This window comes from Macaca fascicularis, chromosome 7 (genome assembly GCF_037993035.2).
Source record: "Macaca fascicularis isolate 582-1 chromosome 7, T2T-MFA8v1.1".
Classification (NCBI taxonomy): Eukaryota; Metazoa; Chordata; class Mammalia; order Primates; family Cercopithecidae; genus Macaca; species Macaca fascicularis.
The window spans coordinates 142,857,770-142,885,400 of NC_088381.1; the positions used below are offsets into that span (position 1 = coordinate 142,857,770).

The 27,631-nt window shown below is 52.0% G+C and overlaps 1 protein-coding gene across 28 annotated transcripts; it reads right to left on the reverse strand.

Annotated features, from left to right (window-relative positions):
- Nucleotides 1–747: 747 nt before the first annotated feature.
- Nucleotides 748–19,274, reverse strand: RPS6KL1 (ribosomal protein S6 kinase like 1). Of its 28 annotated transcripts, none has more exons than XR_012415979.1 (12): nucleotides 19,194–19,274; nucleotides 18,375–18,491; nucleotides 17,314–17,598; nucleotides 15,953–16,077; nucleotides 14,651–14,743; nucleotides 7,427–7,474; nucleotides 6,889–7,021; nucleotides 5,220–5,378; nucleotides 4,794–4,854; nucleotides 4,546–4,628; nucleotides 3,134–3,229; nucleotides 748–2,818 (listed from the first exon to the last, which is right to left on the reverse strand). XR_012415979.1 is itself a non-coding variant. In XM_073997846.1 (12 exons), the coding sequence occupies exons 3-12, from the start codon at nucleotides 17,576–17,578 to the stop codon at nucleotides 2,708–2,710; spliced, it is 1,203 nt and encodes a 400-aa protein (XP_073853947.1). In that variant the 5' UTR covers nucleotides 17,579–17,598; nucleotides 18,375–18,491; nucleotides 19,194–19,274; the 3' UTR covers nucleotides 748–2,707. The 28 variants fall into 28 exon arrangements, 15 of the variants coding, with proteins under 15 accessions (XP_073853947.1, XP_015309490.3, XP_073853942.1 ...); XR_012415977.1 differs by having other exon boundaries at nucleotides 5,220–5,825; XM_073997846.1 differs by having other exon boundaries at nucleotides 4,794–4,883.
- Nucleotides 19,275–27,631: the final 8,357 nt, after the last annotated feature.

Sequence of the window (27,631 nt, forward strand, 5' to 3'; positions counted from 1 at the left end):
AGGAGTTGTGGAGACCAAGGTTTTACGCAGATGAAGCCTCCAGCCGGCAGGCTTCAGAGAAAATAGATTGTAAATGCTTCTCATCAGACTTAAGGAGCCTGTTTTAGGGTATAATGAGCCATGGCTGGCTTCCTCTTCCCACCGTGGCCCAAACTAGCTTTTCAGGTTAACTTTGGAGTGCCCTTGACTGAGAGGAGGGGTCCATACAGATGGATGGGGGGCTTAGGATTTTTTTTTTTAAGTTTTCAAAAGCATCATAGTCTTTTAGTGCCCCAGCTTCCTTCAGCCCGTCAAGCCATACTCTAGAGAATTTGGGGTCACCATCTTGATGAAGCCCTTTCAAAACACCAGTAGACTTGCATTTTTTGTGGGGGCTTACATTATTTCAGTGATGGATTTGGGAGGGGTGGGAGCATCTCATTTCATTTGGATTTGATTACCTCATGTACCAAGATGCTCAAGGTCAATACACATGAACAGGTGAGAGTTGATGACCTCCTAGGAGCAGTGGTCAGTGAGGGTGAGTATACAGGGTTGGTAGCTAACCTAGACTGTAGGTGGCAGGTGTGATGGATTCCAGGCTTAAACACAGCCTTGCCTTTCCACAGTCCCTGTCTGCTGAGCTCTCTTGCAGTGAGGCCATCCCTCTGTGAAGGTCTCACGGGAGGGAAGTGGGTCCCAGAGGGTAGAACTAGAGCTCTAGTAGATAGAAAAACAAATTAGGTTGAATGAAAGGAAGAACAGGACTTGGTGTTAGAAGCTTTAATTTATCTGGTAAACCTGCAAAATAGGCATTGCTTGCCCCATTCTATCGAAAGGAGGTCGACTGTAAGAGCTGGGACCCACAGTATTCTAAATTCAGGGCCCAACAAGGTACCAGACATGTAGCGTTGGGTGAATGAAGCACAGAAGTTCCAGAAGTGACTTGTGTTTCATGAAGCAGTGGTTGGAAGTGGTCCAGCCTGACTTAGGGAGAGTAGCAGAAGGAACACTAACTTGCAACTCTGGCTAGGTTGTGTCCTTAACCTCTTTAAGCTTCAGTTTTCTCAGAAGCTACCTTCTGTTGCAAGGGGTCACTGTGAGGATGCAACTGGCATTCCCCCAGGCACCATGAGCCTCTTCCAAGGCTTCTTCATCCTCTTCCCCACAGAGCCTGGTCCTCCTCTTGACCTCACCACTTCCCCTGAGGCCCAGGGCACAGGTGGCATGCTGCTCACCACCAGCCCTGCATCCTACTTCCTGGCAGCCCCCAAGCTCACTCTTGACTTCACTCTGGAGCGTCTATGGGGGAGCCTTCCAACCTGCCCCAGTGAGCCGTGGTCATTGCATGGAAGAAGCAAGAACACCAGAGACCAGAGCAGGCTTTATTGGGGCTAGGTAAACCCCAGGGAGAGGCAGGATGTGAACCGCGGAGAGTCATACACAGGCTGCGCTTTCGCTTGTCCTCTCTGTCTCAGTCTCCTGAAGAGCCCGAGGAAGTCAGGTCTCCCCACCATGAGTGACAGGAGTCTGGCCTGACAGAGTTGGGCCTTCAGAGCCAGACATGTGGACCATGTAGGAAGCGCCACCTGGTGGTGACTGGGATGCTGGCGGGGAGGAGCTGGGGGCAACAGTCTAGTGGAAGTTTCCCAGGTCCCACACCCCGGTGACAGGGTGAACCCTGAGAGGAGCCCCCAAACTGGGGGCGATTGTCTTTGGGACAACCACTCACCCCAGTTTTTCAGAGACCAGAAGCAAGACGTTTCTGGCTAAGAGCCATGGATAGTTGTTCCATACATTTTGTGGTTTCTTATCCCAAAAGGACATGAAGTCACAGTAGGCAGTGACATGGTAAACAGCCAAAGCCTGAGAGGGGATCCTGATGGGCACACTTTGTCTCAGCTGCTTTGGCCTGGAGGCTGAATGAATTGCTGTCCTTTTGCACCCCTGGGGCAGGCTGCCCCCCTCCCCCCACACAGCTGGCCCCACTGGGGAGGAGGGCTCTTGATTCTGGTTTCAGACTTGCTCTAAGGGGCAGAGCTGTGCATTCCTTCCTCCCCCCATTCCTCTTATTTTCTTCCCCTCCCTTTTGCTCTCCCAAGTCTGAAATTGCAAGACAGGGGGCATGGTCAGGAATGGGGGGGTCTTCCTGTCCCCTACCTCATCCCTCCCCACACTACAGATGGCATCCTTGCTTCTGAGCCTCTCTAGCTGCAGTAACAGCTTCTGGTGGAAGAGGCCCACTCACTGTGTGACTAAGAGGACTAGCCAGGACAGTCTGGTTTGGGTCCACTGAGCCAGTGGATCAGTGTCCTGAGAAGAGTCTCCAGAGATGTCCTGAGTAGGGCACAACATGGCAGTAAGTCAGTCACAGCACCTCACAGTAGGGTGCAGCAGGTGGTCAAGAGCTCAGCGCCAATGCCACAGAGGGCAGCTTTTAACATGGTGAGTCCACATGCTCAATGGGTCTGTTGACTCATGGGTGGAAGGTTCAAGCTGCTTAGCAGGGCAGGCCTTGACTGCCCCCACCTCCAGCTTTTCCAGGAGCTGACCCTTCCTGGGTGGTGGCCATAATTCTGAGGTCCCAGTGGGAGCCCAGTAGGACAGGCAGTGCCCTCCATTCCTCGCCCGAAGCCCGCGGATAGAGGGCCAGCCCTGGGTGTCAGGCAAGGAGGAGAGGCGATCCAGACCAGGCCAGCTGCTTCCGTCACCCGCTCTACCCTCTTTCTTACCCCACCAGTTTGCTCCACTGGATGGTACTGAAAAAGGGATGGGACTTGAGTTTGCTGACACCACCTTCTCCCACGCCCAGGCGCCGGGTAGGCTCGAACTGCAGCAGCTGCAGAGAGAGGCCCAGTCAGCTGGCCTGCCCCACTCCAGCTGTGAAGGCATGGGGTGACCTCCAGGGGCTCCAACCACTATGGCCCCTAGGGGGCCTGCTCCCTGGCAACCTGGCCCGTGGAACCCACATTTTACCCTGGGGACATTAGTGGTGGTTGGCCACCAACATGTAGAAATGTGTTGACCCTACTGTCCTCTGCATCCACATCAGACACTGAGCACGAAGCACATGTGGTGCAGACACAGTTCTGTGCCCCTCCCAGCACCTTTCTCAGGCTAGGCAGCTGCTTCCTCTGGCTGGGCTACACCTCACCTCAGTCAGCAGAGAGGCCGCCGGACGACTGAGCCACTCAGGCAGCTGGAGCTGGGTGTGGGCCTGGATTCCTGAAGGGTGGCTCTGGGACAGTGCCTGGGAGGACACAGGGAAGGGCCTCTGAGGAGGCGACCCCAGGACTGTCTACATTACAGTGGCAGCCAGGATTTTTTTTTCCCATGTCACATCCCATGAGGATGATGACAATAATTATAGTTGCTAGGGCCAGACACTGCCTGATGGCTAAGCAGTGCCTTTACGTTATCCACGAAAGGCAAGAAACAGGCCCAGAGAGGTAAAGGGACTTGTGCCGAGTTCAGGGTTTGAACCTAGGTCTTGGCTCCAAGCTTGCTAGAAGCAACTATCTTGGGTTGCAATCAGGGCAGGCACTCTTGAGAACAGTGATGGAACTTTTCTCCTTATTTAAAAAATCCACATTGGCTATTCATTTGGCAGCAGGCCACGGCATGCTACCATCGGGGCCAAGGCAGGGGCGTGGCAATAAAATAAAATAGGACCTCTCCACACCCCAGAAAGGCACAGCTTTGGGGAGCAGAGGGTCTGTCTGGAGGGAAGTATGAACTTCCAGGAACCCCTAGGAGGAAGGCCAGGAGCTCTGGGCTGGAGAGGTGAGAGGAGACAGGAAGGAGAGAGCCACTCTGCGGGAAATTGCAACCAGGACTCTCAGGGGCCCTGTGCCATGGGACGAAAGCAGGAGGGAGCCCGGATGGACTGGTCAGATCTGGACTTCAGTTCACGCTGCATCCATTCTGGCTATTTCCTGCTCAAATGCACTTTGGCCTCTCCCTTGTTGCCTACAAAACTGGTCTCAGTTGTGGTGCTGAGCTCATGAGTGAGGAGGATAGAAGGCAGAGCCATCTACTGTTCCCAAGAGTGCCTGCCCTGACTGCAACCTGCAAACACAGGTTCCTGGAGTGTTTGCGGGGGATCTTTTGAGCTCTTGGCTGACCCAGGCTGGACAGGGCAGCTGCTTGCCTGGGTGAAAGCCCCTCTCTCCCATCCTCCAGCGAAGGTCTGGGAGTGGCAGCCCACGAGGGCATGGGTGGGAGGAGTGAACAGTGGGCTCAGGAGGATCGAACAGAATTCCAGGGAAGAAGGGCTGTGTCACATTTTGCGCTTCCTCCAAATCTGACACCACCTGGGCCCAGGCTCTCTCTGGCAGAAACCTTCGCTGACCACCCCACTCTACTCTCATTCACAGAAGTTGACAGTCTCCTTAGCTATAGCCAACTAATGTGTTGGGAGTGCTAAGTGTGTCCCTGGCTTTGGGGGCAGCTGTGCTGGCAGGACAGCCAGGCAGTCTCTGCCCAGACTGAGTGACTGGACTAAGCCTGGCCCATCCCACACTCAGTGGCACCCACCAGAGCACTACACCCAGCCCAGCCACTCACCATTCCTGTAAGCAGTTCATACAGTAGAGACCCAAAGCTCCACCAGTCACAGGCTTCTGTCAGCTCAGAAATCCCACCCACCTCTGTGGGAACAAGAACACGGGTCCCAGCCTCACCCAAGAGGGCCTCTTCCGTTCTCCTCAGCCTACCCAGACACCACCCACCCCCTCTGTCATTCTCAGACTCTGGGCGCAACCCCCACAAAGGCACCCAGGTGCTAAGGCCCACCCCGGCCTCCCCCTTCTTGCCTGGGGCGCTGTAGAGATTGTCCACGGCCTCCCCGCAGCAGTGGGGCTCCACCTCTGACCACTGGCCAAAATATGTGAGCCGGATGTGACCTCCAGTGTGTAGGAGGAAAAAGGAGGGGACAAAGATTGAGGACAGCTGACATAGGGGAGGGGGTTCCAGGGCTTCCCCCAACAGTCATGTGGTAGGAGCCAATGGCCTTGCTGGGCAGAACCTCTGCAGGGGCACAGCACCCTGAGGCCCACAGAGCCCACAGGGTACTCCCAGGAGCCTCAGCCAACAGACTCCGGCCTAGGCCCGCTGAAAGGCCGGCTGGGGCCAGGGAGGAGAAGACAACCTCGGAGGTCCCCTCGACTTTGGGGCTCTCTCGTCCTCTGCCTGAGGAGGCTTTGGGGGCTGCCCCCCTGAGGGGTGGGGAGGGCACCTACCTGCCTGGTCCAGGAGCAGGTTCCCGGGGTGGAGGTCCCGGCACAGCACCCCCTGCTCATGCAGTGCCTCCAGTGCCACCAGCATCTCCGCCGCCCACTGCTTCACCTGCTCCTCTCTCACACTCCAGGTGGCCCTGCCACAGCCCCGGCCGGCCCCATCTGCTGACAGGCAGCTCTGATCCGTGCCTCGGCCACAGCCCCCTAGCACCAGGCAGGCCCCCTCGGGAACCCAAGTGAGTCCCTGAGGGGGCCCAGCGTCTGAGTTCTGGCCAGCCCGCCTAGCTTGACGGTGCAGGTGGCCACCTGGGGCCTTTGGAAGGTCCGAGGAGCCAGAGGTGCTGGTCCTGGCTGTGGGTTCACCTTCAGCCTCCCTCTGGGGTCTGGTGGATGGGGCCTCCCCGGCTAGGGGAAGGCTCGGAGAAGTCCTAGGAGGCTCCAGGGCGATTCTGTCCTGGTCAGGGGTGTGGCCTGAGGGGAGCCTCGCTGGGGTCAGGAGGTTGAGGTGGGGGTTGAGCTGAGCCTTCATCCTCTCCTGGGTAGAGCCAGAGCTGAGCCCAGAATGTCGGGGGTGCGCCTGGGAGAGCAGGTGGGACCAGAGAGTGCCTCCTGGGCCATGCAGAGGGAGCGGTGAGCGTGGGGACAGGGAGAAAAAGAGCATGGATGCCAGGGCCCGCTCCCACTCCTGCCTCCCCTGTCTTGGGCACAGACTTTTTTGCCTCTGGGTGTCCAGGCCTAGTTCAGCCCCTCACCTCTGCTCCCTCCCACCCCTCAGCTTAGAATGCCCTCTGCCCTCCTCTTGACCCACCTAAAGCGGGCCCAGCCTCACAAACTGGCACACCACCGACAGACGTCCAGCACTGCCAGTGTCTGTGGTTTGGGTGGTGGGTTCACTAACGTGAACACTGTTTTTAGGGAGACTGATATAAAGAAATTTAAAGAAGGCCAGGCACAGACTGATGATGACTATGTGTCATGACCCCAGATGTGGACCTCACTTTAAAAAGTCATCAATACAATCATAACTTCAGTCACCACCACCCTGTCTGGCCACTCCCAAGGGATCGGCACAGTCCAGAAAAATGAAAAGAGCCAACGCAGGAGGAAACAGCGACAGAGGAGACAGCTGCGATTCTCATGCCCACCCACGATGTGGGCATCCTCCCCAGGATGTCCCCTGCCCCCTTGGCACCACACACAGGCCCACAACAGCCTGACTGGCCTCCAGGAAGGCCGGGTCCCCTGGTCTGTGCTGTACATCTGGTGCAAGTTCCGCCCCTCCCCAGGTCTCAGCTTTTTTTTTTTTTTTTTTTTGAGGCAGAGTCTTGCTTTGTTGCCCAGGCTAGAGTGCAGTGGCATGATCTTGGCTCACTGCAACCTCCACCTCTTAGGTTCAAGTCATTCTCCTGCCTCCGTCTCCCAAGTAGCTGGGATTACAGGCATGCACAAGCACCCCTGGCTAGTTTTTGTATTTTTAGTAAAGACAGGGTTTCACCATGTTGGCCAGGCTGGTTTGGAACTCCTGACCTCAGTTGATCCGCCTGCCTCGGCCTCCCAAAGTGCTGGGATTATAGGCATGAGCCACCACGCCCTGCCAGGGCTCAGCATTTTAAGAGTTGACAACATATCCCAAAGTCCTGGGGAGCTGACAGGGGCCCCCAGGCCTGCTCACCTTGCACATGCTCCAGGTGCAGGAAGATGGAGTCCTCGCTCACGAAGTACCTGAGCAGCTTTGTCATGTAGGGGACTCCGTGTGGGATGATGGTCAGCCGCTCCCGGCTCACCATGTGGCACCTGGGTAGGCTCTGGGAGGGGCAGGGCAGGCAGATCAGCCGGTGACAGGCCAGAGACTGCTGCTGTTAGGGGACCTCCTAGCCCTGGCTTCAGGGGCACCCAAATGAGGGTGGAGCAAATGCCTCCCTCAGTTCCCGACCTGTCCTTACCCCCATTGCCCCTGTAGAATCCGGGTCCTCCACCCTCTAGCCAAAGAGGGGGCAGTGTGTGTGCATGTGTGTATTTGTGTGTTTGTGTATTTGTGTGTGTGTATGTGCATGTGTGTCCATCTGGAAAGCGGGGCATGTTCGGGTAGAACAGGCAGCTTTTGGGGGAGGGAGTGTAGGCTTCTAATGCAGGTTCTGGGTAGGAGTTTCCAAGAGCCCTGAGAAAGATGCAAGGGGAATGCAGAGTGGCAGGGGCAGGGTGGCACCTGCCTTCACCACGAAGGTCCCTCCTGTTGCCGGGTCCTGGACCAGCTGCACCTGCCAAAGTCCAAGAGGCACTGGTTAAGGCATGTGCTAGCTCCTGGGGCTCCGTGACCCCAGCCTGACCCCCTCCCAGGTTCCTCCACTGAGGCTGGCTCACTCCAGTGGCAGGGCAGGGAGAGCGGGCTTTGGTGGCACTCCTGAAGCGGACATCAATCCTATCCTGCTCATCCACCCCTGCTAGACCTGTGGTCTCAGATGCTGCCTCCTCCAGGAAGCCTTCCCAAGATTACGGGGGCTGGGGTCCCTAATCTGTCTCCAGTGCTCTCTTAGTTCACCCTCAGGAGAGCCTCTTCACACTGTCTAATCTGTCTCCCTACTGGACTGTGAGCTCTGTATTCCCGGAGCCCTGCACAGTGCAGGGATGTAGTTGGTGCTGGACACACACACTGCGAGCAGCCCGAGCCTCGGCTCACTGTGTGTGGGGTGCGAGAAGAACGCCCTGCCCATGCTGGGCCAAGCCTCACATCGCCTAAGGGGAGGGCTGAGAAGCCCTGTTCCACCTGGACCCCCAGAGATCAACTGAGAAGCCCTGTTCCACCTGGACCCCCAGAGATCAACCCCTCACCCAAGGCCTTGGCCAGAGCCCCACCATCCTGCAGGGTCTGAGGTGTCACGGCTGGAAGGGACCTCAGAGCCAGTCACTTCCCCTGATCTCTTTTTTTTTTTTGAGACAGAGTCTCGCTCTGTCGCCTAGGCTGGAGTGCAGTGGTGCGATCTCGTCTCACTGCAAGCTCCGCCTCCTGGGTTCATGCCATTCTCCTGCCTCAGCCTCCCAAGCAGCTGGGACTACAGGTGCCTGCCACCACGCCCAGCTAATTTTTCGTATTTTTTAGTAGAGATGGGGTTTCACTGTGTTAGCCAGGATGGTCTCGATCTCCTCACCTTGTGATCCGCTGGCCTCGGCCTCCCAAAGTGTTGGGATTACAGACATGAGCCACTGCGCCCGGCCTCTGATCTCTTGCTTTACAATTGAGGAAGCCACAGCTCTGAGCTGACTCCAGGTCTCCCCAGCGCAGCCACGTTGTGTGGGCTTGGCATGCTGCGTTCAGGCCTCTTCCCCACTCCACTCCACCCCCTTCATTTACACAGACCTCCACGACGCAAGTTTATCTATGTGAAAAACCTGCATATGTACTCCTGACTGCAAATAAAAATTACAAACAAATAAGTAAAGTCCTCTCGGAGGCTTTCCTTGGAGAGCAGCCTCTTCTTGTGTTGGTTTCCACTAGAGGCAGAGGCTGTCAATTGCAAGGTCAGGGTCGTGTTTGGAGTAGGGCCCTTTTCTCATCTGCGTGGTGGGCAGGGGCGGGCCCCAGCAGGAGGAGCGGGCACACAGGTACGTCGAGGGCGGGAACAGGATTCAGCCCAAGTGAGGGCATGTGGAGGCAAGGCCCACACCCTGGGGTTGTGACTCCTTGGCTGCTGGCCTGCCCTGTGGACATTCCCCAGGGAGGCCGTGGCCAGCCATGGTGGGGGGTGGGAACTGGGCCCTGAGGCCAGGCTACCGGGCAGTGAGGAAGGCCACAGCTTGGGATCAGGGTAGGGGAAGGGGCACTGGGCTTCGATCTTGGGCAAACTGAATTGATTTTCTCATCTACCAACCAGGAATTCCAAATGCCCACCTTCCCTACATCTCTGGATTGTTGAAGCCATACAGAAAGCCCTTGGTGAGGGCCGGGTGTGGTGGCTCAGGCCTGTAATCCCCGCAATTTCGGAGGCCAAGGCGGGTGGATCACCTGAGGTCAGGAGTTCAAAACCAGTCTGGCCAACATGGTGAAACCCCATCTCTACTAAAAATACAAAAATTAGCTGGGCGTGGTGGTGCCCGCCTGTAATCCCAGCTACCTGGGAAGCTGAAGTAGGAGAATCACTTGAACTCGGGAGGCGGAGTTGCAGTGAGCCTAGATCATGCCACTACACTCTAGTCTGGGCAACGGAGAGAGACTCCATCTGAAAAACAAAACAAAACAAAACAAAACAAAAAACAAAAAACCAAGAAAGCCCTTGGTGAATGGAAAGGCTGTGAGAATGTCAGGGATCACATGTGCCAAGTCACATGGCCTCTCTGAACCTTGCTCCTTTTAAGTACAAAATGGGGTCATAGCAGCACTTCCTTCAGGGGGTCATGAAGAGGATTCTCTTAAAGCAGGCGATTCAGGCACAGCAGCAGCCTGCACCTGCCGCAGAGCACACCTTTGACAACCTGTCGTGATTATTACCAGTGTCATCTGAGGGGAAGCCCACCCTGGCTATAAAGTGCTTACTCTGTGCCAAGCACTTTACATAGGTTGTTTAACTTTATTCCCACAATCCTGCCAAAATTCAGGCCTGAGCCTCAGAGAAGTTATGTGGCCTACTGTCCCACTGCTAAAAAGTGGTCAAGTCAGGACTTGAACCCAGGCAGGTTGATTCCAGAACCCTGCAGACTTTACTGGAACTGAGAGCACAACCAGGTGACCTTGGCACGGGCCTTCCCTCCTGAGCCTGTTTCTCCACCACCAGTGAAAGGAAGGCAGTGGGCTACACGAGCGCCCAGGATCCTTTTCGCAGCAGGAGCAAGGAGTCCTCTCCGACCACCAGAGGTCTCTCCTCCAACAGCCAGAGACTGAGTCCAGCCTGGGCTTGGCTCCCTGACCAAACTTGTGCAATATTTGAAAAAGCAAGGAAGAAAACTCTGGAGTCATTTAGGAGAACAGAGTTTCCCACAAATCCTGACACCCCGGATAATTCCCCACCGTCCCTTGCCAAGTGGGATTCCCCGCCACCTTGTCCCGGGCAAGGGCCTCTGATTGACAGAGTCCAAAAAAACCAGTGAAGGAGGGAAGGCTGAGGAAGCCAGAAATAAACCTTGATCCATACACTGAAAGATTTCTGCTAAAAACATACTAAAACCACCCTCAGTATCCAGAAAGAATTAGACTAAAACATTAACAGTGATTATCTTGGAGTTAGGTAGGATTCAGGGGATTTTTTTTTCTTCTCCTTTTTCTTTCATTATATTTCAAAAGGGCAGCAAAGTAGGGGGCATTTTCCCATTCATTCAACCAAACAAGAAACCCCTTTTACTCAGTGGTTTGGGAGATGGAGGACTGTCTAGTCCCTTGACTTCTTTATTTATTTATTTATTTTTATTTATTTATTTTGAGATGGAGTCTCACTCTGTTGCCCAGGTTGGAGTACAGTGGCGTGATCTCAGGTCACTGTAACCTCCACCTCCCAGGTTCAAGCAATCCTCCTGCCTCGGCCCCCTAGTAGCTGGGCTTACAGGCATGCGCCACCATGCCCAGCTAAATTTTGTATTTTTAGTAGAGATGGGGTTTCGCCATGTTGGCCAGGCTGGTCTTGAACTCCTGACCTCAGGTGATCTACCTGCCTCGGCCTCCCAAAGTACTGGGATTATAGGCGTGAGCCACCGCGCCCAGTCTACTTCTTTGTTTATTTATTTTTGAGACGGAGTTTTACTGTCGTTGCCCAGGCTAGAGTGCAGTGGTGTGATCTCAGCTCATTGCAATCTACGCCTCCCAGGTTCAAGCGATTCTCCTGCCTCAGCCTCCCGAGTAGCTGGGATTACAGGCATGCGCCACCACACCTGGCTAATTTTGTATTTTCAGTAGAGACGGGGTTTCACCATGTTGGTCAGGCTGGTCTCGAACTCCTGACCTCCGGTGATCCACCCACCTCAGCTCCCCAAAGTGTTGGGATTACAGGTGTGTGCCACCGAGCCCAGCCCCGTTGAATTCTTTGAACCTCAGTTTAATTCTCTGTAGAACAATTATTAAAATGCAGCACTGTCCAACTGAACTTCTTATCACGATGGCAGGATTATACGTCTGCACTGTCCAATATGGAAGCCAGTAGCCACATGGGGCCATTGAACACTTGAAATGTGACTGATGAACTGAGACACAGATGACTTCATTGGGAATGAATATGAATGCAGAGGGGCTTATGTGGCTAGTGACTACCATGTTGAACAGCACCATATAAGCCTTTGCTCCCCCATGGTGACTGTGAGGACTTACTGCCACAGCTCTGTAAATGAGAAGGTTCCGTACAACTGTTGGGTGAGCTTTCCATTTGGGAAGATGGAAGGCAAAAAGAGCGATTGTTGTAAATAAAGAGACCCACTGAATTCTTGGGACAGAGGGACCATTAAAGTTTGGTGAAACATGGTAAACCTCTTCTTTAAAGATGCACAAAGTACCAAAATCCCAGGAGGAATCTCCCATGGAACAAACAAGCCTAAAGATTTCAAACAAGTTCTTAAACTCAAAGGCCCACGGGGCCAGGCATGTGAGCAAAGGGGCAGGGTGGAGGCGCAGACGGGAGGGCTGGTGCCCTATCTAAAGCAGGCATATCCTCCTTCATTCCCTGCTGCCACAGGGGAATGGGAGCCCAGCGTTTCCAGATCTGATTTTTTCAAGAGAAGCAGGAAATCTGGACTTTTATAAGAATCTGCACATTTTTAAATGTTGGTAACAACTAAAAAACAAACAAACAAACAAACAACACCCTGTGTTTAAGCCAAATAAAACAAGTGACTTGGATGACCTTCTTTTTCTTCCTCCACCCCATCTCAGAGCCTGGCTCCTGCACGAGGCTCAGCAAACACCGGTGACGTCTCCCTGGCCCCCAGGCTCTGAGGCCAGGCCCTCGGGTATTCTGGCTGTTTCCCAAGTCCCAATCCACCCACCTCACTGCTCCCTGCCACCATCTCTTCAGCCCCTATAGTTATCCCAACAGCCAGACACGTTAGGGATCACTCAAGCATCATCCCGAGCAAGCCCTTTGCTTCCTCCCTGGAAGGGGTTGCTGCAGGCTGGCACTGCCCACCTCCCCGGATCTGTCTGGGCAGAGCTGTGGAATGGAACAAGGGTGACAGTATATCCAAGTCTGGCTGCAGGGAGCCAGGCCCAGGGTAGTAACACCTTTCCTAATTTGGGGAAAGTGATGGCTTGGGCATGACACAGGGAAAGGAAGTAGAATCTCAGGAGGGAGGTGAAGTCCTTAAGTTGAGTATCCCAGACAGGATAAAAAACAAAAAACAGAAGGGCAGCCCTGAAATAGAATGGGGCGGGCCAGTGCCTCATGCCTGTAATCCCGAGCGCTTTGGGAGGCCTAAACGGAGGTGGAGGATCACCTGAGGCAAGGAGTTTGAGACCAGTCTGGGCAACACAGCGAGATCGCTCTACAAAAAATAGAAGAAATTAGCAGGGCTTGAGACTGTGGTCCCAGCTACTCAGGAGGCTGAGCTGGGAGGATTGCTTGAGCCTGGTAGGTCGAGGCTGCAGTGAGCTGAGATCACGCCACTGTACTCCAGCCTGAGCTACAGAGCGAGACTCTCTGTCAAAAAAAAAAAAAAAAAAAAAAAAAGAATGGTTGGGCTTGGCCTTAATTTGTGCTTTCCATCTGCAGGGGCCTCGATACACCAGATTCCTAAACCACTTTCCTGAGGCTAAACAAGTTTGGGGAATTCTGTGTCATAGCGTACGTCTGCATCTACAAACTCTAAGAACTCCTATCATTAAAAAAACAAAGCAACATAACTTTAACTCACTGTTTTCCTGTCATACTCAGCTCAGAACCCCTCTTGCCATAACACGTATGGTTCAGCAGGATCTTACTGGGAGGCACGGTGTCAGTCACCTCCCAGCCAGTCCCTGGGAGCAGCTGTGCTCAGCCAAGGTTGGGTCGTGGCCACTGACACTCGAGCACTGGGGAGGGGACCATGGCAGATGGAAGCTGGCAGGGCCTGCGCTGACAGTCTGGGGCCTGCCCCAGGGACCCAGGAGAAGCAGCCAGAGTAAGGCCCGGGAACAGGGGCGTGCGTGCCTCCCAGCTCACTCCTGTCACTTGTATTTAGAGCCATCAAACATGTAATCAGTGTCATAGCATGTGCCAGGTCTTTCCCCAAAATTGTTTTACCTCCCAGATCACCCCATAGACAGAGAATTCTCATCTCACTTTCCAGAGGATGAAACCACAGCTCAGAGAGCAGGGGGCTTGCCTGTGGCCACCTGGGGTGGTGCCCAGCACAGGGCCTTCCCGCAGGCAGCATGTCATCCTCTTGCCTGTGGGAAGCACAGGACTGTCTCCTTTTCTCTGCGGGCCCCTAGATCCACCAAAATCACCCAGCGAGTATGTTAAATAACAGATTCTTGGGCATCTGTATTTTTAGGAAGCTCTCCATTTAGCCAGCTTGGTAAAGAACTTCTTGGGTGACTATTCCAGGGTTCGGGGAAGAGGGGAACCTCATACTGGCTGGACTCTCATTTGACCTCATTCTCTATCCTTCTGATTTCCTCACTCTAACAACGAGTGTCCTGAGTAAGGGTTGAGACGTCGCCTCCTATCTTCTTGTCTGCCCTGACTAAGGCAAAGCACGCGAGATGGGATTGAGACAGGGTAAAGTTATAGTTAGGTCAGGAGAGTAAAAAAGGGTAGACTTGCCAAGGGCCTGGGCAAGGAAGGGCCAGCGCGGGCCCTCTCTGGACAGGTTTCTGGAGTTGAGCACGTCCCAGCCGCAGGAAGTCCCCAGCTGTGCTCGGTGGAGTGCCTTGGCTGCAGCCCTGGGGTTCAGGGTGAGTGTGGCGGGGGTGCTGTGGGAAGCGGGAAGTGGGCGTGAGCACGGCCTCGAGGGCTGGCAGAGCGCCCTGGGCACAGCTCCTCACTCCTCCTGCAGTTTCTGTCCCAACTCTCCCAAGGAGCAGGTTTTCTGGGTCTGAGCTGCAGGGCTGTGGAAAGAGCCTGTCTGCCTCTTCTTTTTATATTTTATTTTATTTTAATTTTATATTTTATTTTATTTGAGATGGGGTCTTGTTACGTTGCCCTGGCTGGCCTCTAACTCCTGGGCTCAAGCAATCCTCTTGCCTTGGCCTCCCAAAGTGCTGGGATTCAAGGTGTGACCCACTGTGCCTGGCCAATTGGCCTCTTCTCGTTCCCTGTATTTTCCTCTCCAGGACCTAGGACCACAGTCATGCGTGTTGGGGATGGGGGAGAGGTGGGAACTGCTGGACACAACTGCACTCCCCTCTGACCCTGCCCACCTCCTCTGGAGGAGTGGGGGCCACTGCTACAACCTGCTTTCAGCACATCACATCTCTCTCCCCAGTACCACCCCAAATTGCATACCCTGTTTCCCTCCTGCAGGGCAAGTGTCCACTCACTCACCTTCTCGATGACCCCGACCACCCTGCAGCCCCTCAGCTGCTCCACAGCAGAGCTCAGCGTGCGGATGGGCCGGAGCCTCAGGCTGCTGAAACCCTGCAGAGGAGGGAGACAGGCCACAAGCAGCCTCAGAGCCAAGCCCTCCTTGGCCATGGCCTTCTCACCAGGCATCAGGCAGGAGCTTCTGGATGCAAGGAGAGCAGTAGGGAGGGCAGGGGTACAGGCAGGCCCCACCCCACAGGGGCAGGCTGGGTGGAAAAGCTGGCCTCGACTGACAGGTACCCATACTGGTCCAGGGTGGTCAAGCCAACTTCCCTGCTCAGCCCACCCAAGGCCCATGTTCTCTGGGCTTCAGAAGTCCCCTCTCAAAAGCCCCATCTAGGCCAGGCGCAGTGGCTCACAACTGTAATCCTAACACTTTGGGAGGCCGAGGCGGGCAGATCACTTGAGGTCAGGAGTTTGAGACCAGCCTGGCCAACATGGTGAAACCCCATCTCTACTAAAATACAAAAGTTAGCCGGGCGTGGTGGCGCCTGCCTGTAATCTCAGCTACTTGGAAGGCTGAGGCAGGAGAATCGCTTGAACCCGGGAGGTGGCGGGTTGCAGTGAGCTAAGATCATGCCACGGTACTCCAGCCTGGGTGACAAAGCGAGACTCCATCTCAAAAAATGCAGAAGCTCCCAAGGTGGGGGTAGGGAAATAACCTGGGAACCTGTGAGTCTCACAGAACATGCTTTGTAGACCAAGCACGTACTCTGGGGAAACGCAGCCGTACGAGATGCAGTGAGCCAAGGAGGGTTGTGTGAGTGCAAGCATCCATGGGGTAAGAAGCACGCATGCATTTTCCACCCTCACTAAGCACTTACTGGTTTAGAGAAAGCCATATGGGGAGAGTGTGTGTGCACATGTGGGTATCAGGGTCTGTTCCAAATTGCACGCCAGTTCACAACAGAGACAGAATCAGGAGACTCTGAGTGTGGACACACGTAAGCGTGTAAACTGAACTGTGTGCAAGGCTGGCAGATGTATATGTGCACGCATCGCAAGTGCTCTGTGAGGGAGGCAGACTGGACTGGAGATGACTCAGTGAGTTGTTTGAAAATGAATGAGCCATGAGGCATGGGAGAGAGAGGAAGCCAGGAGGAGAAGATGATGGGCCTCCCTGGCACACTCCAGCCCAACTAACGATCTCCACTGCCGGCCTCTGCCCTGCAGCCCAGGGCCGGCCTGTGGGTGTCGGGGCCTCCGCAGTCTCCCCTCAGAGCCTTTCTCCTGCTCAGGCCTTTGGGCGGGGGGTCTCCTCACCGTGCTGGGGCTGGCTCCACTGCCCAGCGGCCGCTGCAGGTGGCAGTTGAAGATCTCCTCTGCCCGCCGCAGGTACTTGGTAATTTTCAGCTTCACAGCCTCACGTCGCTCCTTGTTGGGGTCAACTGTGGGGGACGAGGGTCACCAGGGTCCCCAGCCACAGCCTCGGAGAACTGGAGTTCCAGCTCCCATTGCCTGCCCTCTGCTCTCCCGAGTAGGGAGCTCCTGTTTCTAAGCCTGGTTAGGCAGATTCTGCCCCCAGATTGCTTCGTGAGCCCCTCCTCTGGGGCGGGGGACCAGCCAGGAAGGAGGAGGAAGGGAAATGGCAGGAGGAGGTTAGGAACCAGGGTCACTCCTCAGCAGACAACACTTCACCGTTAGCACCCACCGCCTTGCTGGCAGCTGTCACACCCTGGAAAGGGACAGGGTGGGGATTTCCCCATCCATTTTTTTCAGAGGAGGGGACAGAAGATTCCAGAGAACATTGCTTCTTCCATCTCTGATGCCCAGTGTGAAGAAGGCTAGGGTGGGGACCAGGATAAAGGAATTGACTGGACAGACTGGAAGCCCAGGCTTGAGGGGTCTCTTCAGCCGGAGGGCAGGAAAGGCCCAGTGGCCACCCCAAGCCTGGCCACCAGCCTCTCCCCTGGCATGGAAGTTCCTCATGCTGCCCTGGAGGGACCTCCCCTCTCACCTCTAGGCCTTGACTGTTCTCTCTCTGGGACTCTAGCCAGTCCTTCAGCTGGATAATGCACCTACCATTCTCCAGTGCTCAGATTAGAGATCTAACATCTAGAAAATGCTCTAGGCCAGCCCAGTCTGACCTCAGTTTCCCTCTTTCCTCTCTTCACTTCCCCCCTAATCCTCTTCCTACCTGAGACTATAATGGTCCAAATCAACTCATCAGTCTCCCCCCACTAGAATGCAAACTCCCAGAGGGCAGGAGCCCAGCCCAGCTCCAGGGACAGGCAGTCAGGTGTGGAAGGCCAAGTACACAGCCTGTGAAGTCAAACCCCAGCTCTGCCACTTGATAGCTGTGGAACCTCGAGCGAGCTATTGAACTGCCCCAGGCCTCAGCTTCCTCATCTGGAACACGAGAATTTACAGTATATACAGTAATTTCTATTACTGTGACGCTCAGATGAATGAATCTACATGAAGCCCCTTAGAATGGTGCCTGGCATGTAGGAACAGCTTAATAAGTGCCAGCTATCATTGTCCTTCACGGAGGACCTGCAGGCCAGCATAGTGCCCTGTTCACCCAGTACAAATGGACAGAGGACAGGACAGATGGATGACAGGAGGAGTCCTGCACTGGCCCTTCCCCACTCACCCCAGCCCTGCCCAGCCCCGGTCCTCACCATGTATGCCACGGAGCAGCACGTCCACGCCATTCTGATAGTGGTTGAAGGCCGCCTCATAGTCTTCACCAACGTCGCGCTCCAGGGCCAGCCGGATCTGCGTGGCCGCATCCACCAGATAGTCACGCTTTGTCACGTCAGACGCCCCCAGAGCCACCCTGTTGCGAATCTGCTCCAGGTACACGCGAGCCTGGGACCGTGCTCGTGAGCAAGGCTCAGGCTCCAGGCCGGGGCTGGGCAGGCACTCGCAGGCCACCAGGCTCATGGCTGCCCTGCAGCTGGGACCTGGAATGGGCAAATGTATTAGGGAGGACCTAGCTGGGTGCAACACCCCTATCCACTCCCCAGTTTCCTCCACTGAATATCAGGGAGACTAATATTCACCTCCAAAGACTGAAGGGAGTCAGAGCTAAAGTGGGTAAGGTCTTTTCATGGATCCAGGTCCTTCATAAGTGGTGGTAATGATAGAATCATCACCAGCTTGGGACTCTGTTTTCTTCCTTTTTTTTTTTTTGAGACGGAGTCTTGCTCTGTCACCCAGGCTGGATTGCAGTGGTGTGATCTTGGCTCACTGCAACCTCCACTTCCCGGGTTCAAGCAATTCTCCTGCCTCAGCATCCTAAGTAGCTGGGATTACAGGCACTCGCCTACCACACCTGGCTATTTTTTGTATTTTTAGTAGAGACAGGGTTTCACCATGTTGGCCAGGCTGCTCTTGAACTCCTGACCTCAGGTGATCTCTGCCTGCCTCCGCCTCCCACAGTCCTGGGATTACAGGCGTGAGCCACTGCGCCGGACTGGGGTTCTGTTTTCCTTTCCAAACAAATTCAGTTCAGCAAACATTTCTGGAGTATCTGGTACTGTGTTGAGCTCTGGAGAGAGCTGAGGATATCTGTGATCCACAGCCACCTTCACAGGGCCTCCATGGAGCACGCTTGATATCTAGTACGCATTCAGCACATGGAGGCCACACACGCTGATCTCAAATGCTGTTCCTCATGCTGTTCCCTCCACCCTGCCTGTTCTCCCCTCCCTGCTCCTCCTGTGGGAATCTAATTTACCCTTTGGGGTTTAGACTTCTCCGTGGACGGGACGGATTGCCCCTGCTGTGTTTGTTCCCTTGGTCCTGAGGTCGGTGTGGTCAGCGAGTGAGGACCCCTCCTGGAGCCAGCAGAGAGCTAAGCACAGAGCTGGCCTGTAAGACTTGTTGGCAGACGGAATGACTGAATGGCAGACTCGGTGCCACGTTGGATGGGGATAGAAGAGGGCAGGGTGACCCAGCCCCAGGGAGGGTCTCTGTCCTCCCGGCTGTACTTTTGAGAAGGCCATGTGGCCTCCAAGGACCTGACAGCAGCTTCTCCCTGAGCAGTGTGTGACCCAGGCGGCCAAAGGGATGAGAGCCGTGGCTGCGGGAAAGGAATGGGCTCAGAGAGAGGCCCGCGGAGCTGTCCCGCCTTTGCTCTCCCAGGTCTCACTGGGAATGGGCAGGGCCCGGAACTTACAACCCGAGGTCATTCGGAGAGAGAGAGAGAAGGATGGGCGGTGGGGCGGGGAGGGAGACCCACAGCCTCAGCCGGCGGGGAGCTGAACCCGGGCCAGGAGGCGGAGGGAGGCCGCACCATCCCTGCTCGGCCAAGCCCAGGGGGAACTTGAGGCTCTGAGGCCTTGCTCTCGGGGGTGCCCGGGTGGGACTGGCTTCAGGGGCCACCCCGCCGGGCCGGGTCCTGCCGGGCAGAGCCGCTGGCCCCGCCTGGACACAGAAAGCGGCGCGTGCAACCCGCGGGGCCTCAGCCGCAAGGTGCACGGTCCCAGGGTGGAGGGAAGGCCGAGGGGGCCCCTCGCCTGGGAGGGTGGAGGAGGCGCCGGACAAAACACCGTACCTGCCCGAGCTGGGAGCCCGGTCCGCGGGCCAGGCCTCCCGCTGACGCCACCGGCCCTTCACGCCAGAGCGCGCCGCCGCCGAGGCTTTCCGGCATCTAGCGTGCGGGGCCAGCCGGTGCAGCGCGGCCATTGGCTGCGGATTAGCTCATCCTTGATCCTTAGAATAAACCACCAATCACCGCCCGGTTCGGCTCCTGCCGGCCTTAAAGCCACAGGGTCTGCACTGCGGCGCTGTCGGGGGCGGGGAGGGGGAGGGGAGGGGGCGGGGGGTGGGCGGCTTAGAGAGGGGAGGGTGGGATGGGATGTAGGGTGGGTGGGGAGAGCAGGTCTAGAATCATCCAGGGATGCGGAAGGGGCTGCTTCAGAAATCTAGACCATGCCACTTCTAGTACTTTTCTCATTCGTTACTTCATTCCTTTATTCAACGATTCAATGCAATGTATTGAGAGTCTACCATGCATGAGGAGCTGGGTGTTGAGATACAGCCGTGAACTAGCCAGCGCTGTTCACATCTGCATGGGGCTTACAGTGTAGTGAGGGCTACCGAGAGTAAAGAACCCAGCAATAGAAGGCTTTTGATGTCGGAACCGAGCTTAAAATTCAAGACATAGGCCGGGTGCGGTGGCTCATGCCTGTAATCTCTGCACTATGGAAGGCTGAGGTGAGAGGATCATTTGAACCCAGGAGTTCAAGACCAGCCTGGGCAACATAGGTAGACCCAATCGCTATACAAATTACAAAATTTAGCCGGGCATGGTGGCGTCTGCCTGTGTTCTCAGTTACTCAGGAGGCTGAGGTGGGAGGATGGATTGAGTTCAGGAGGTTGAGGCTGCAGTGAGCCGAGATCATGCCACTGCACTCCAGGCTGGGTGATGGGGCAAGATCCTGTGACACAGATCTCACCTGCAGGTTTGGTGCTGACTGGTTTCACCCTGTCCCCCGGATGCACTTGCTCTACCCCAGACACCCTTTCATACTTTCCCCCTCTGACTCCCACCCGTGCCCCCATCCTCACTCTCAGCCAGCGCTGTTGCTTCATCCTTCCCTTGACAATAGTGGCGCACAGACTCCCACAGGCTTGCTCTTGGCTCGCGGGCGGGGCTGTGCCCACACTCTGCTTCCAACCTTTTTCCACAGGTGACTGTCTGTGCCCCATCGAAGGCCACCCTTCCAGGTGGGCATCAGTCCCGTGCCATCACCTTGGCGACACCACTCCAGCGATTCTCCCCTCTCTCCCACCAGATCATTATCTGATACAAACATAATGCTGTTTCTCCCCTCTTAAAAACAAAACAAGAAAACAAATCAAAATACACTCTAGGCCTCACTTCTTCCTTTATCTACCACCCTATGTTTGCAGTATGCCTAATTTTCTTTCTTTCTTTTTTTTTTTTTTAGTAGAGATGGGGTTTCACCATATCGCCCAGGCTGGTCTCAAACTCCCGAGCTCAGGTGATCCACCCACCTTAGCCTCTCAAAATGTTGAGATTACAAACGTGAGCCACAACGCCTGGCCCAAAAGTAAACTTTTAAAATACATCCTATAGAATGGGAGAAAATACTTGGAAATCATATATCTGATAAGGGTCTAGTATCTAGAATATATAAAGGACTCTTAAATTCAACAATAAAATGACAACCCATTTTAAAAATGGGCAAGTAATTTCAATAGATATTTCTCCAAAGAAGATATGCAAATGCATGCCATAAGCACACGAGAAGATGCTCTACATCATTAGTCATTACAGGAATGCAAATTAAAATCACAAGGAGAGACCACTTCTCACCCACTGGGATGACCACAACAAAAAAGACAATAATAACAAGTGTTGGCAAGGATCTGGAGAAAACTGCATATTGCTGATGAGAATGTAAAATGGAACAGATGCTTTGGAAAGCAATTTGGCAGTTCCTCAAAAAGTTAAACATAGAGTTACCGTATAACCCAGCAACCTACTTCTAGGTGTATACTTAAGAGTATTGAACACATATGTTCACATAAAAACTTGCACATGAATGTTGATAGCAGCATTATTCATAATAGCCAAAAAGTGGCAACAACCCAATGTCCATCACCTGTTGCATGCATAAAATGTGATGTATCCGTGTAATGGAATATTATTCAGCCATAAAAAAGAGTGACGTGCTGATACATGCTACAATGCAGATGAACCTTTAAAACATTATACTAAATGAAAGAAGCCAGTCACAAAAGGACACATATTGTATACTTCCATTTATATGAAGTTTCCAGAGACAGAAAGTTCACGTCAGGGAGGGGACAATGTGTATGGGGTTTCTTTTTGGGGTCATCAAATGTTCTAGAATTAGACAGTGGTAAGAGTTGTACAACCTAGTGAATAATACTAAGGACCACTAAATTGTATATTTTAAAAAAGTAAATTTTGGCCCGGTGCGGTGGCTCACTCCTGTAATCCCAGCACTTTGGGAGGCTGAGGCGGGTGGATCACCTGAAGTCTCCGGAGCTGGAGACCAACCTGACCAACATGGAGAAATCCTGTCTCTACTAAAAATACAAAAAAATTACCTGGGTGTGGTGGTGCATGCCTATAATCCCAGCTACACAGGAGGCTGAGGCAGGAGAAGTGCTTGAACCCGGGAGGCGGAGGTTGCAGTGAGCTGAGATCGTGCCCATTGCACTCCAGCCTGGGCAACAAGAGTGAAACTCCGTCTCAAAAACAAAAAAATAAAAATAAAAATAAAATGGTAAATTTTATGGTATGTGAATTATATCTCAATAAAAAAAATTACAATAAAAAAGAAAGAAAAAACAATGCCTGAACTCTTGATCCTGCCCCGAAACCTTTTCCACCTGAAGCCTTTCCCAGCCCATTCTGATGATCTGCCCATCCTGTTGTTGCTCAGGCCAAACATTTTGGAACCATCCCGATTTCTCTTATTTTCTCGCACAGCCCCTTGCCCCTCTCCATTCTTTTTCACCAACCTCACTCACTCAGCTGCAACTCCTGGGATACACCAGGCAACTCTCACCCCAGGGGCTTTGCCCAGCAGCTGCCTTCTGGCTGAAATCATCTGCCACCAGGTATCTGTCTGGTTTTCCCCGCTCCTGGCTTTTTTTTATGTTGTTCTTTTTTCGAGACCAAGTCTCGCTCTTTTGCCCAGACTGGAGTGCAATGGTGCGATATCAGCTCACTGCAACCTTCACCTGACGGGTTCAAGCGATTCTCCTGCCTCAGCATCCCAAGTAGCTGGTATTACAGGCGCCCACCATCACGCCTGGCTAATTCTTGTATTTTTAGTAGAGATGGAGTTTCACCACGTTGGCCAGGCTGGTCTCAAACTCCTGACCTCAAGTGATCCACCTGTGTAGGCATCCCAAAGTACTGGGATTACGGGCATGAGCCACCACGCCTGGCCCCTGCCCCCGTTCTGAGGCGTTGCCCTGATGTGACTTTCTTGTGAGACCTACTCTGACCATACATCACCCACAACACCTTCATTCCCCCTCATGCCCTCTGCTCAGCTTCTTTTCCATTGTACTTAACACTGTTAGCTACATAACTTACTATTGATGCTATATAACTTACTTGTTTTTTTCTTTGACATGGTGTCTCACTCTTTTACCCAGCTGGAGTACGGTGGTACAATCACAGCTCACTGCAGTCTCAACCTCCTGGGCTCAAGCAATCCTTCCACCTCAGCCTCTTGAGTAGCTGGGAGTATGGGCACATGCCATCGTGTCAGCTAACTTATTTTTATTTCTTTATTTTTATTTTTTTAGTAGAGATGGGAGTCTCACTGTGTTGCCCAGGCTGGTCTTGAACTCCTGGGCTCAAGCAATCCTCCTGCTTTGGCCTCCCATGGTGCTAGGATGACAGGAATGATCCACCACGCCCGGCCTGTTTTTATATTTCTTTCATTTCCTACCCCCAGTGTAAGATCCACATGGGCAAGGGGTTTTTTTGTCTGCTTTGTTCATCACTGTATCCCAAGTGCCTGGAACAGCATCTGGCACATAGTATTATTCAATAAATATTTGCTGAATGAGTGAGTGAACACTAAAGAATGAGAAGGAATTAACCAGGAAAAGTGGTTACAGAGGGCAGTGGAAGGAAATGTTCGGGGAGGTGAAACAATATGTATAAATGTTTTAACAAACTAAAGGAGAAAAAAAATAACATTTGCTCATCAAACAGATGGCATAAAGTCATTTGATAAAATTCGTGATAAAGACAACCTCTTAACTTGCTTAACAAACTAAACAAACTCATGAATGTACTTCTTAACTTGATGAAGTGTTATCTACCAGAAACTTAAAGCAAACACCATATGTAATGGTGCAGCATTGGAAACATTGACACAGTCCAACTATTTTTCTGGTGTCTGGAAGGATCCTGCTCCTCTACCCCTTTAGAAGTTAGGCTTGGCCATGGCCCTTGCTTTGAAATGCTAGTGAACAGAAGAATATGTGTTGCTTTAGGGTGGAAGCTTCCAAAGCCAGTGCATAATTCATCTCACTCCTTCCTCCTGCCTTAGTGATCCTGGAAGCAGCTGGCCGTGGAGATGCAGAGCCTCAATCAGCCTGGATCCCTGAGAAACAACAATAAGGGGACTCCTCCTCGGCCCTATAACTTATGTTGGACATGAAATGTGAATGAGAAATAAATTTCTATTGTGTTAAGCCACTAGATTTTGGGATCGTTTGTTACTGTAATATACCTTGACCTATCCTGAATGTTACATCCAATGTAGTCAGAAATGAACCAATGCTTCTACTCTTCTGCAATATACTGGAAGTTACAACTAATGCAATAAAAATTTAAAGACAAGCAAGAGGTTTAATAATTGGAAAGGAAGAGGCCAAATTGTCATAGCTTCTGGTGATGTGATCATCCACCTGGAAAACTCAATAGCAACAATTGGTGAGGCCAGCGATTCTCCTGCCTTGGCCTCCCAAAGTGCTGGGATTACAGGTGATCCTTGAGTGTTTTGACTGCAACCCATCACATAAGGTTAAGTGTGGAATTTTTCACTGGTGGTGTCATGTCTATGCTCAAAATATTTCAGATTTTTGAGCATTTTGGGTTTTGGATTTTCAGATTAGGGATACTCAACCTGTACACATAATCTATCAATTCTATTTCTAGATATTTAATCTAGGAAAATGCTTGCCCAGATACGTAAGAATATATGTTGATATTTATGGCAGCAGTGCTAGCAATATTAAGAAATGGAATAAATTCCTAATACAATGCCATAAGTAATATCAATATGAAATGAATAATGTGGGATATTCATGTATTAAATTATTATTTTCAGCATTTTAAAAGAATGAAACTGAACCAAATCTATGTGCATGAATATGTACAGATCTCAAAAGCATATTCCCGAGTAAAAACAGTCTGCTCCTAAGTGCCACCTACAATATGATGCCATTTATATTTATATCTATATATTTTAAATTGCTTTATTCTTTTATTAATCTTTATGCCGATGTAAACATCGTATTATTATTATTATTATTATTATTATTATTATTATTGAGACAGAGTCTTGCTCTTGTCGCCCAGGCTAGAGTGCAATGGCGTGATCTCAGCTCACTACAACCTCTGCCTCCCGGGTTCAAGCGATTCTCCTGCCTCAGCCTCCCAAGTAGCTGGGATTACAGGCTCCCACCACCATGCCCAGCTAAGTTTTGTATTATTTTTAGTAGAGATGGGGTTTCACCATATTGGCCAGGCTGGTCTCGAACTCCTGACCTCAGGTGATCCATCCGCCTCGGCCTCCCAAAGTGCTGGGATTACAGACCTGAGCCACCGCACCCGGCCTGTATTATTTCATATATATGAAATATTTCATAACAAAACAAACTAAAAGGGAGAATAAATGTAAGTTAAAAATATCCAGACCCTCTAAAGGGTGTGCAGGGAAGTCTGTATCCTATTCTGTGCCTTCAGGACCCACTACCAGGTGCGGTTATCAGTTTACTGGGGCTCAGTCAATGAATTCTTCCCGTTTTTCCTGGGCATATTATACACTGTGTTGAACCTTGCTTTTTCTCATTAAACAATATATCTACCCAAAGGAAACTTGTATGCTCAATGGCAACAAATCCAAACTGTGTCAGTGAAACATACGATGTGTGTTGAAAACCCAGGAAACCAAACACAGAAATGACAGGAAATAAAGCTACATCTCATGCCCCAGCACAACTGCAGGGCGTGGAAGTAGCAGGAAGAGCAAGTGCCCCGTGTCTGTGGGTGCAGGAAGCGTGTGTGAGCGTGTGGGTGTTAGGTCCAGAAATGCAGGATTTGTGGGTTTTGGTTTTGTTTTGTTTTTTTGAGACAAGTTCTTGCTTTGTCGTCCGGGCTGGAGTGCAGTGGCGCAATCTCAGTTCATTGCAGCCTCAACTTCCTGGGCTCAAGTCATCCTCCCACGTCAGCCTCCAGAGTAGCTAGGACTATGCTCAGCTAGTTTTTAAACTTCTTAGTAGAGATGGGGGTCTCTTGATGTACCCAAGCTGGTCTCATCCTCCCGGGCTCAAGTGATCCTCCTCACTCAACCTCCTAAAGTGGTGAGATGACAGGCGTGAGCCACTGTACCTGGCCGCCATTCACATTTTCGTGTTTCTGATCTGCTGGTTAGACTGGCTATCAGGACAATGCAGTACTAATGTTCATGCAGCTGTGTTGCAGCTGCATTTGCATCCTACTAGAACAGCTGAAAAAATTTCACCATTTCTATTTTCTTTACAAAGTACTTGCTTGACACCAGAATTTTAAACAGACTTTCTGACTAAGTGATCTTAAACATTCCATGGCCCCCTTTCTTAGTGTCCGGGTAATTCAGAATAGGTAATAGAAGAATTGTCAAAATCAAATGAAGTTTAAAATGCTTCATGGTTTTTAGAAAATACTTCATGAAAGGAAGGCAGAATGTTTAAAAAATCTAATAATTAAATTTGAAGGACAACCTAAAAGGATCTACAAATTCAGAGCCTAACTGGCCTAAGACTCAGTGAGCCATCGCACACTGTGGGCACCACGGCACAACTCCAAGAACTCACGAGGAATTTCCTTCCCCATGTCACAGAGAGCTTTGTGACAGGGACTGGCAGAAAACCGTGGTCCCACCTAGTAAGATTCTGAGATGTTTACCACTCTTTTTTTTTTTTTTTTTTTTTTTTTGAGACAGTCTTGCTCTGTCGCCCAGGCTGGAGTGCAGTGGCGCGATCTCGACTCACTGCAACCTCCGCCTCCCGGATTCAAGCAATTCTCCTGCCTCAGTCTCCTGAGCAGCTGGGACTACAGGCGTGGGCCACCACACCCTGCTAAATTTTGTATTTTTAGTATTGATATTTACCGTATTAGAAATTATAAAAGACACTTAAGAATATTTCATTATTAAAAAATAACAAGAAATCCAACATATGGTAACGTAAATGTTTTATGAAAATATTTTTAAAGTATTTGGTGACAGGAGCAGAATTATTTTCCTTTTTGAAAACCTCTTTAATGCTGACCTTAGGGATAAAAGACTGCTGTGCTCTCATATCTGCTTCTGCGTTCAATCTGCTATGATGAGCTGTTCTGGTTGAAGTAGGTGAAGAAAATCTGGCCTGACACAGAGATGCGGCTGGATAAGGGAGGAGTATTTTAACAGCCACTTCAGACATTCTGGGTGTGTATTTTGTTTTGCTTTGTTTGAGACAGAGTCTGGAGTCTTTGTTTGCCCAGGCTGGAGTGCAGTGGCATGATCTCGGCTCACTGTAACCTCTGCCTCCCAGGTTTAAGAGATTCTCCTGCCTCAGCCTCCTGAGTAGCTGGGACTACAGGCATGTGCTACCACGCCCGGCTAATTTTTATATTTTTAGTAGAGACAGGGTTTTGCCATGTTGCCCAGGCTGGTCTCAAGCTCCTGGCCTCAAGCAATCCACCCGCCTCAGCCTCCTAAAGTGCTGGGTTACAGACGTGAGCCACGGTGCCTGGCTTTACTGAAATCCTAAAACCACACTATTAGTTATTATTATTAATCTTTACAAATGATAAAACTGAGGCACTGGGAGGTTAAGTAACTTGCTTAAGCTTACACAGCTAGGAATTGGGAGCGCTAGGAATCCAACCCTGGCAGTTTGGCTGCAGAACCCAAGTTCGGACCGCTATACTGATTACATTAAGCCCCTAACCGTGGAGTTCTGCAGGGAGTAGGGGAAGGGACCTCTTGGGGAAGAGAGTGGGCAGCGGTCAAATAGAGCTTTATAACACCTGCAGTTGTTCTATGCTTTTAAACAAGAAATATATTGGCATGAAATTCGTAATGTTAAAATTACTTTAAAAAATTATACATGGAGTAGCTAGGTATGGTGGCTCAAACCTGTAGTCCCAGCTACTTGAGAGGCTGAGGCAAGAGGCTGAGGCGGCAGGATGAGGCAAGAGGCTGAGGTGGGAGGCTGAGG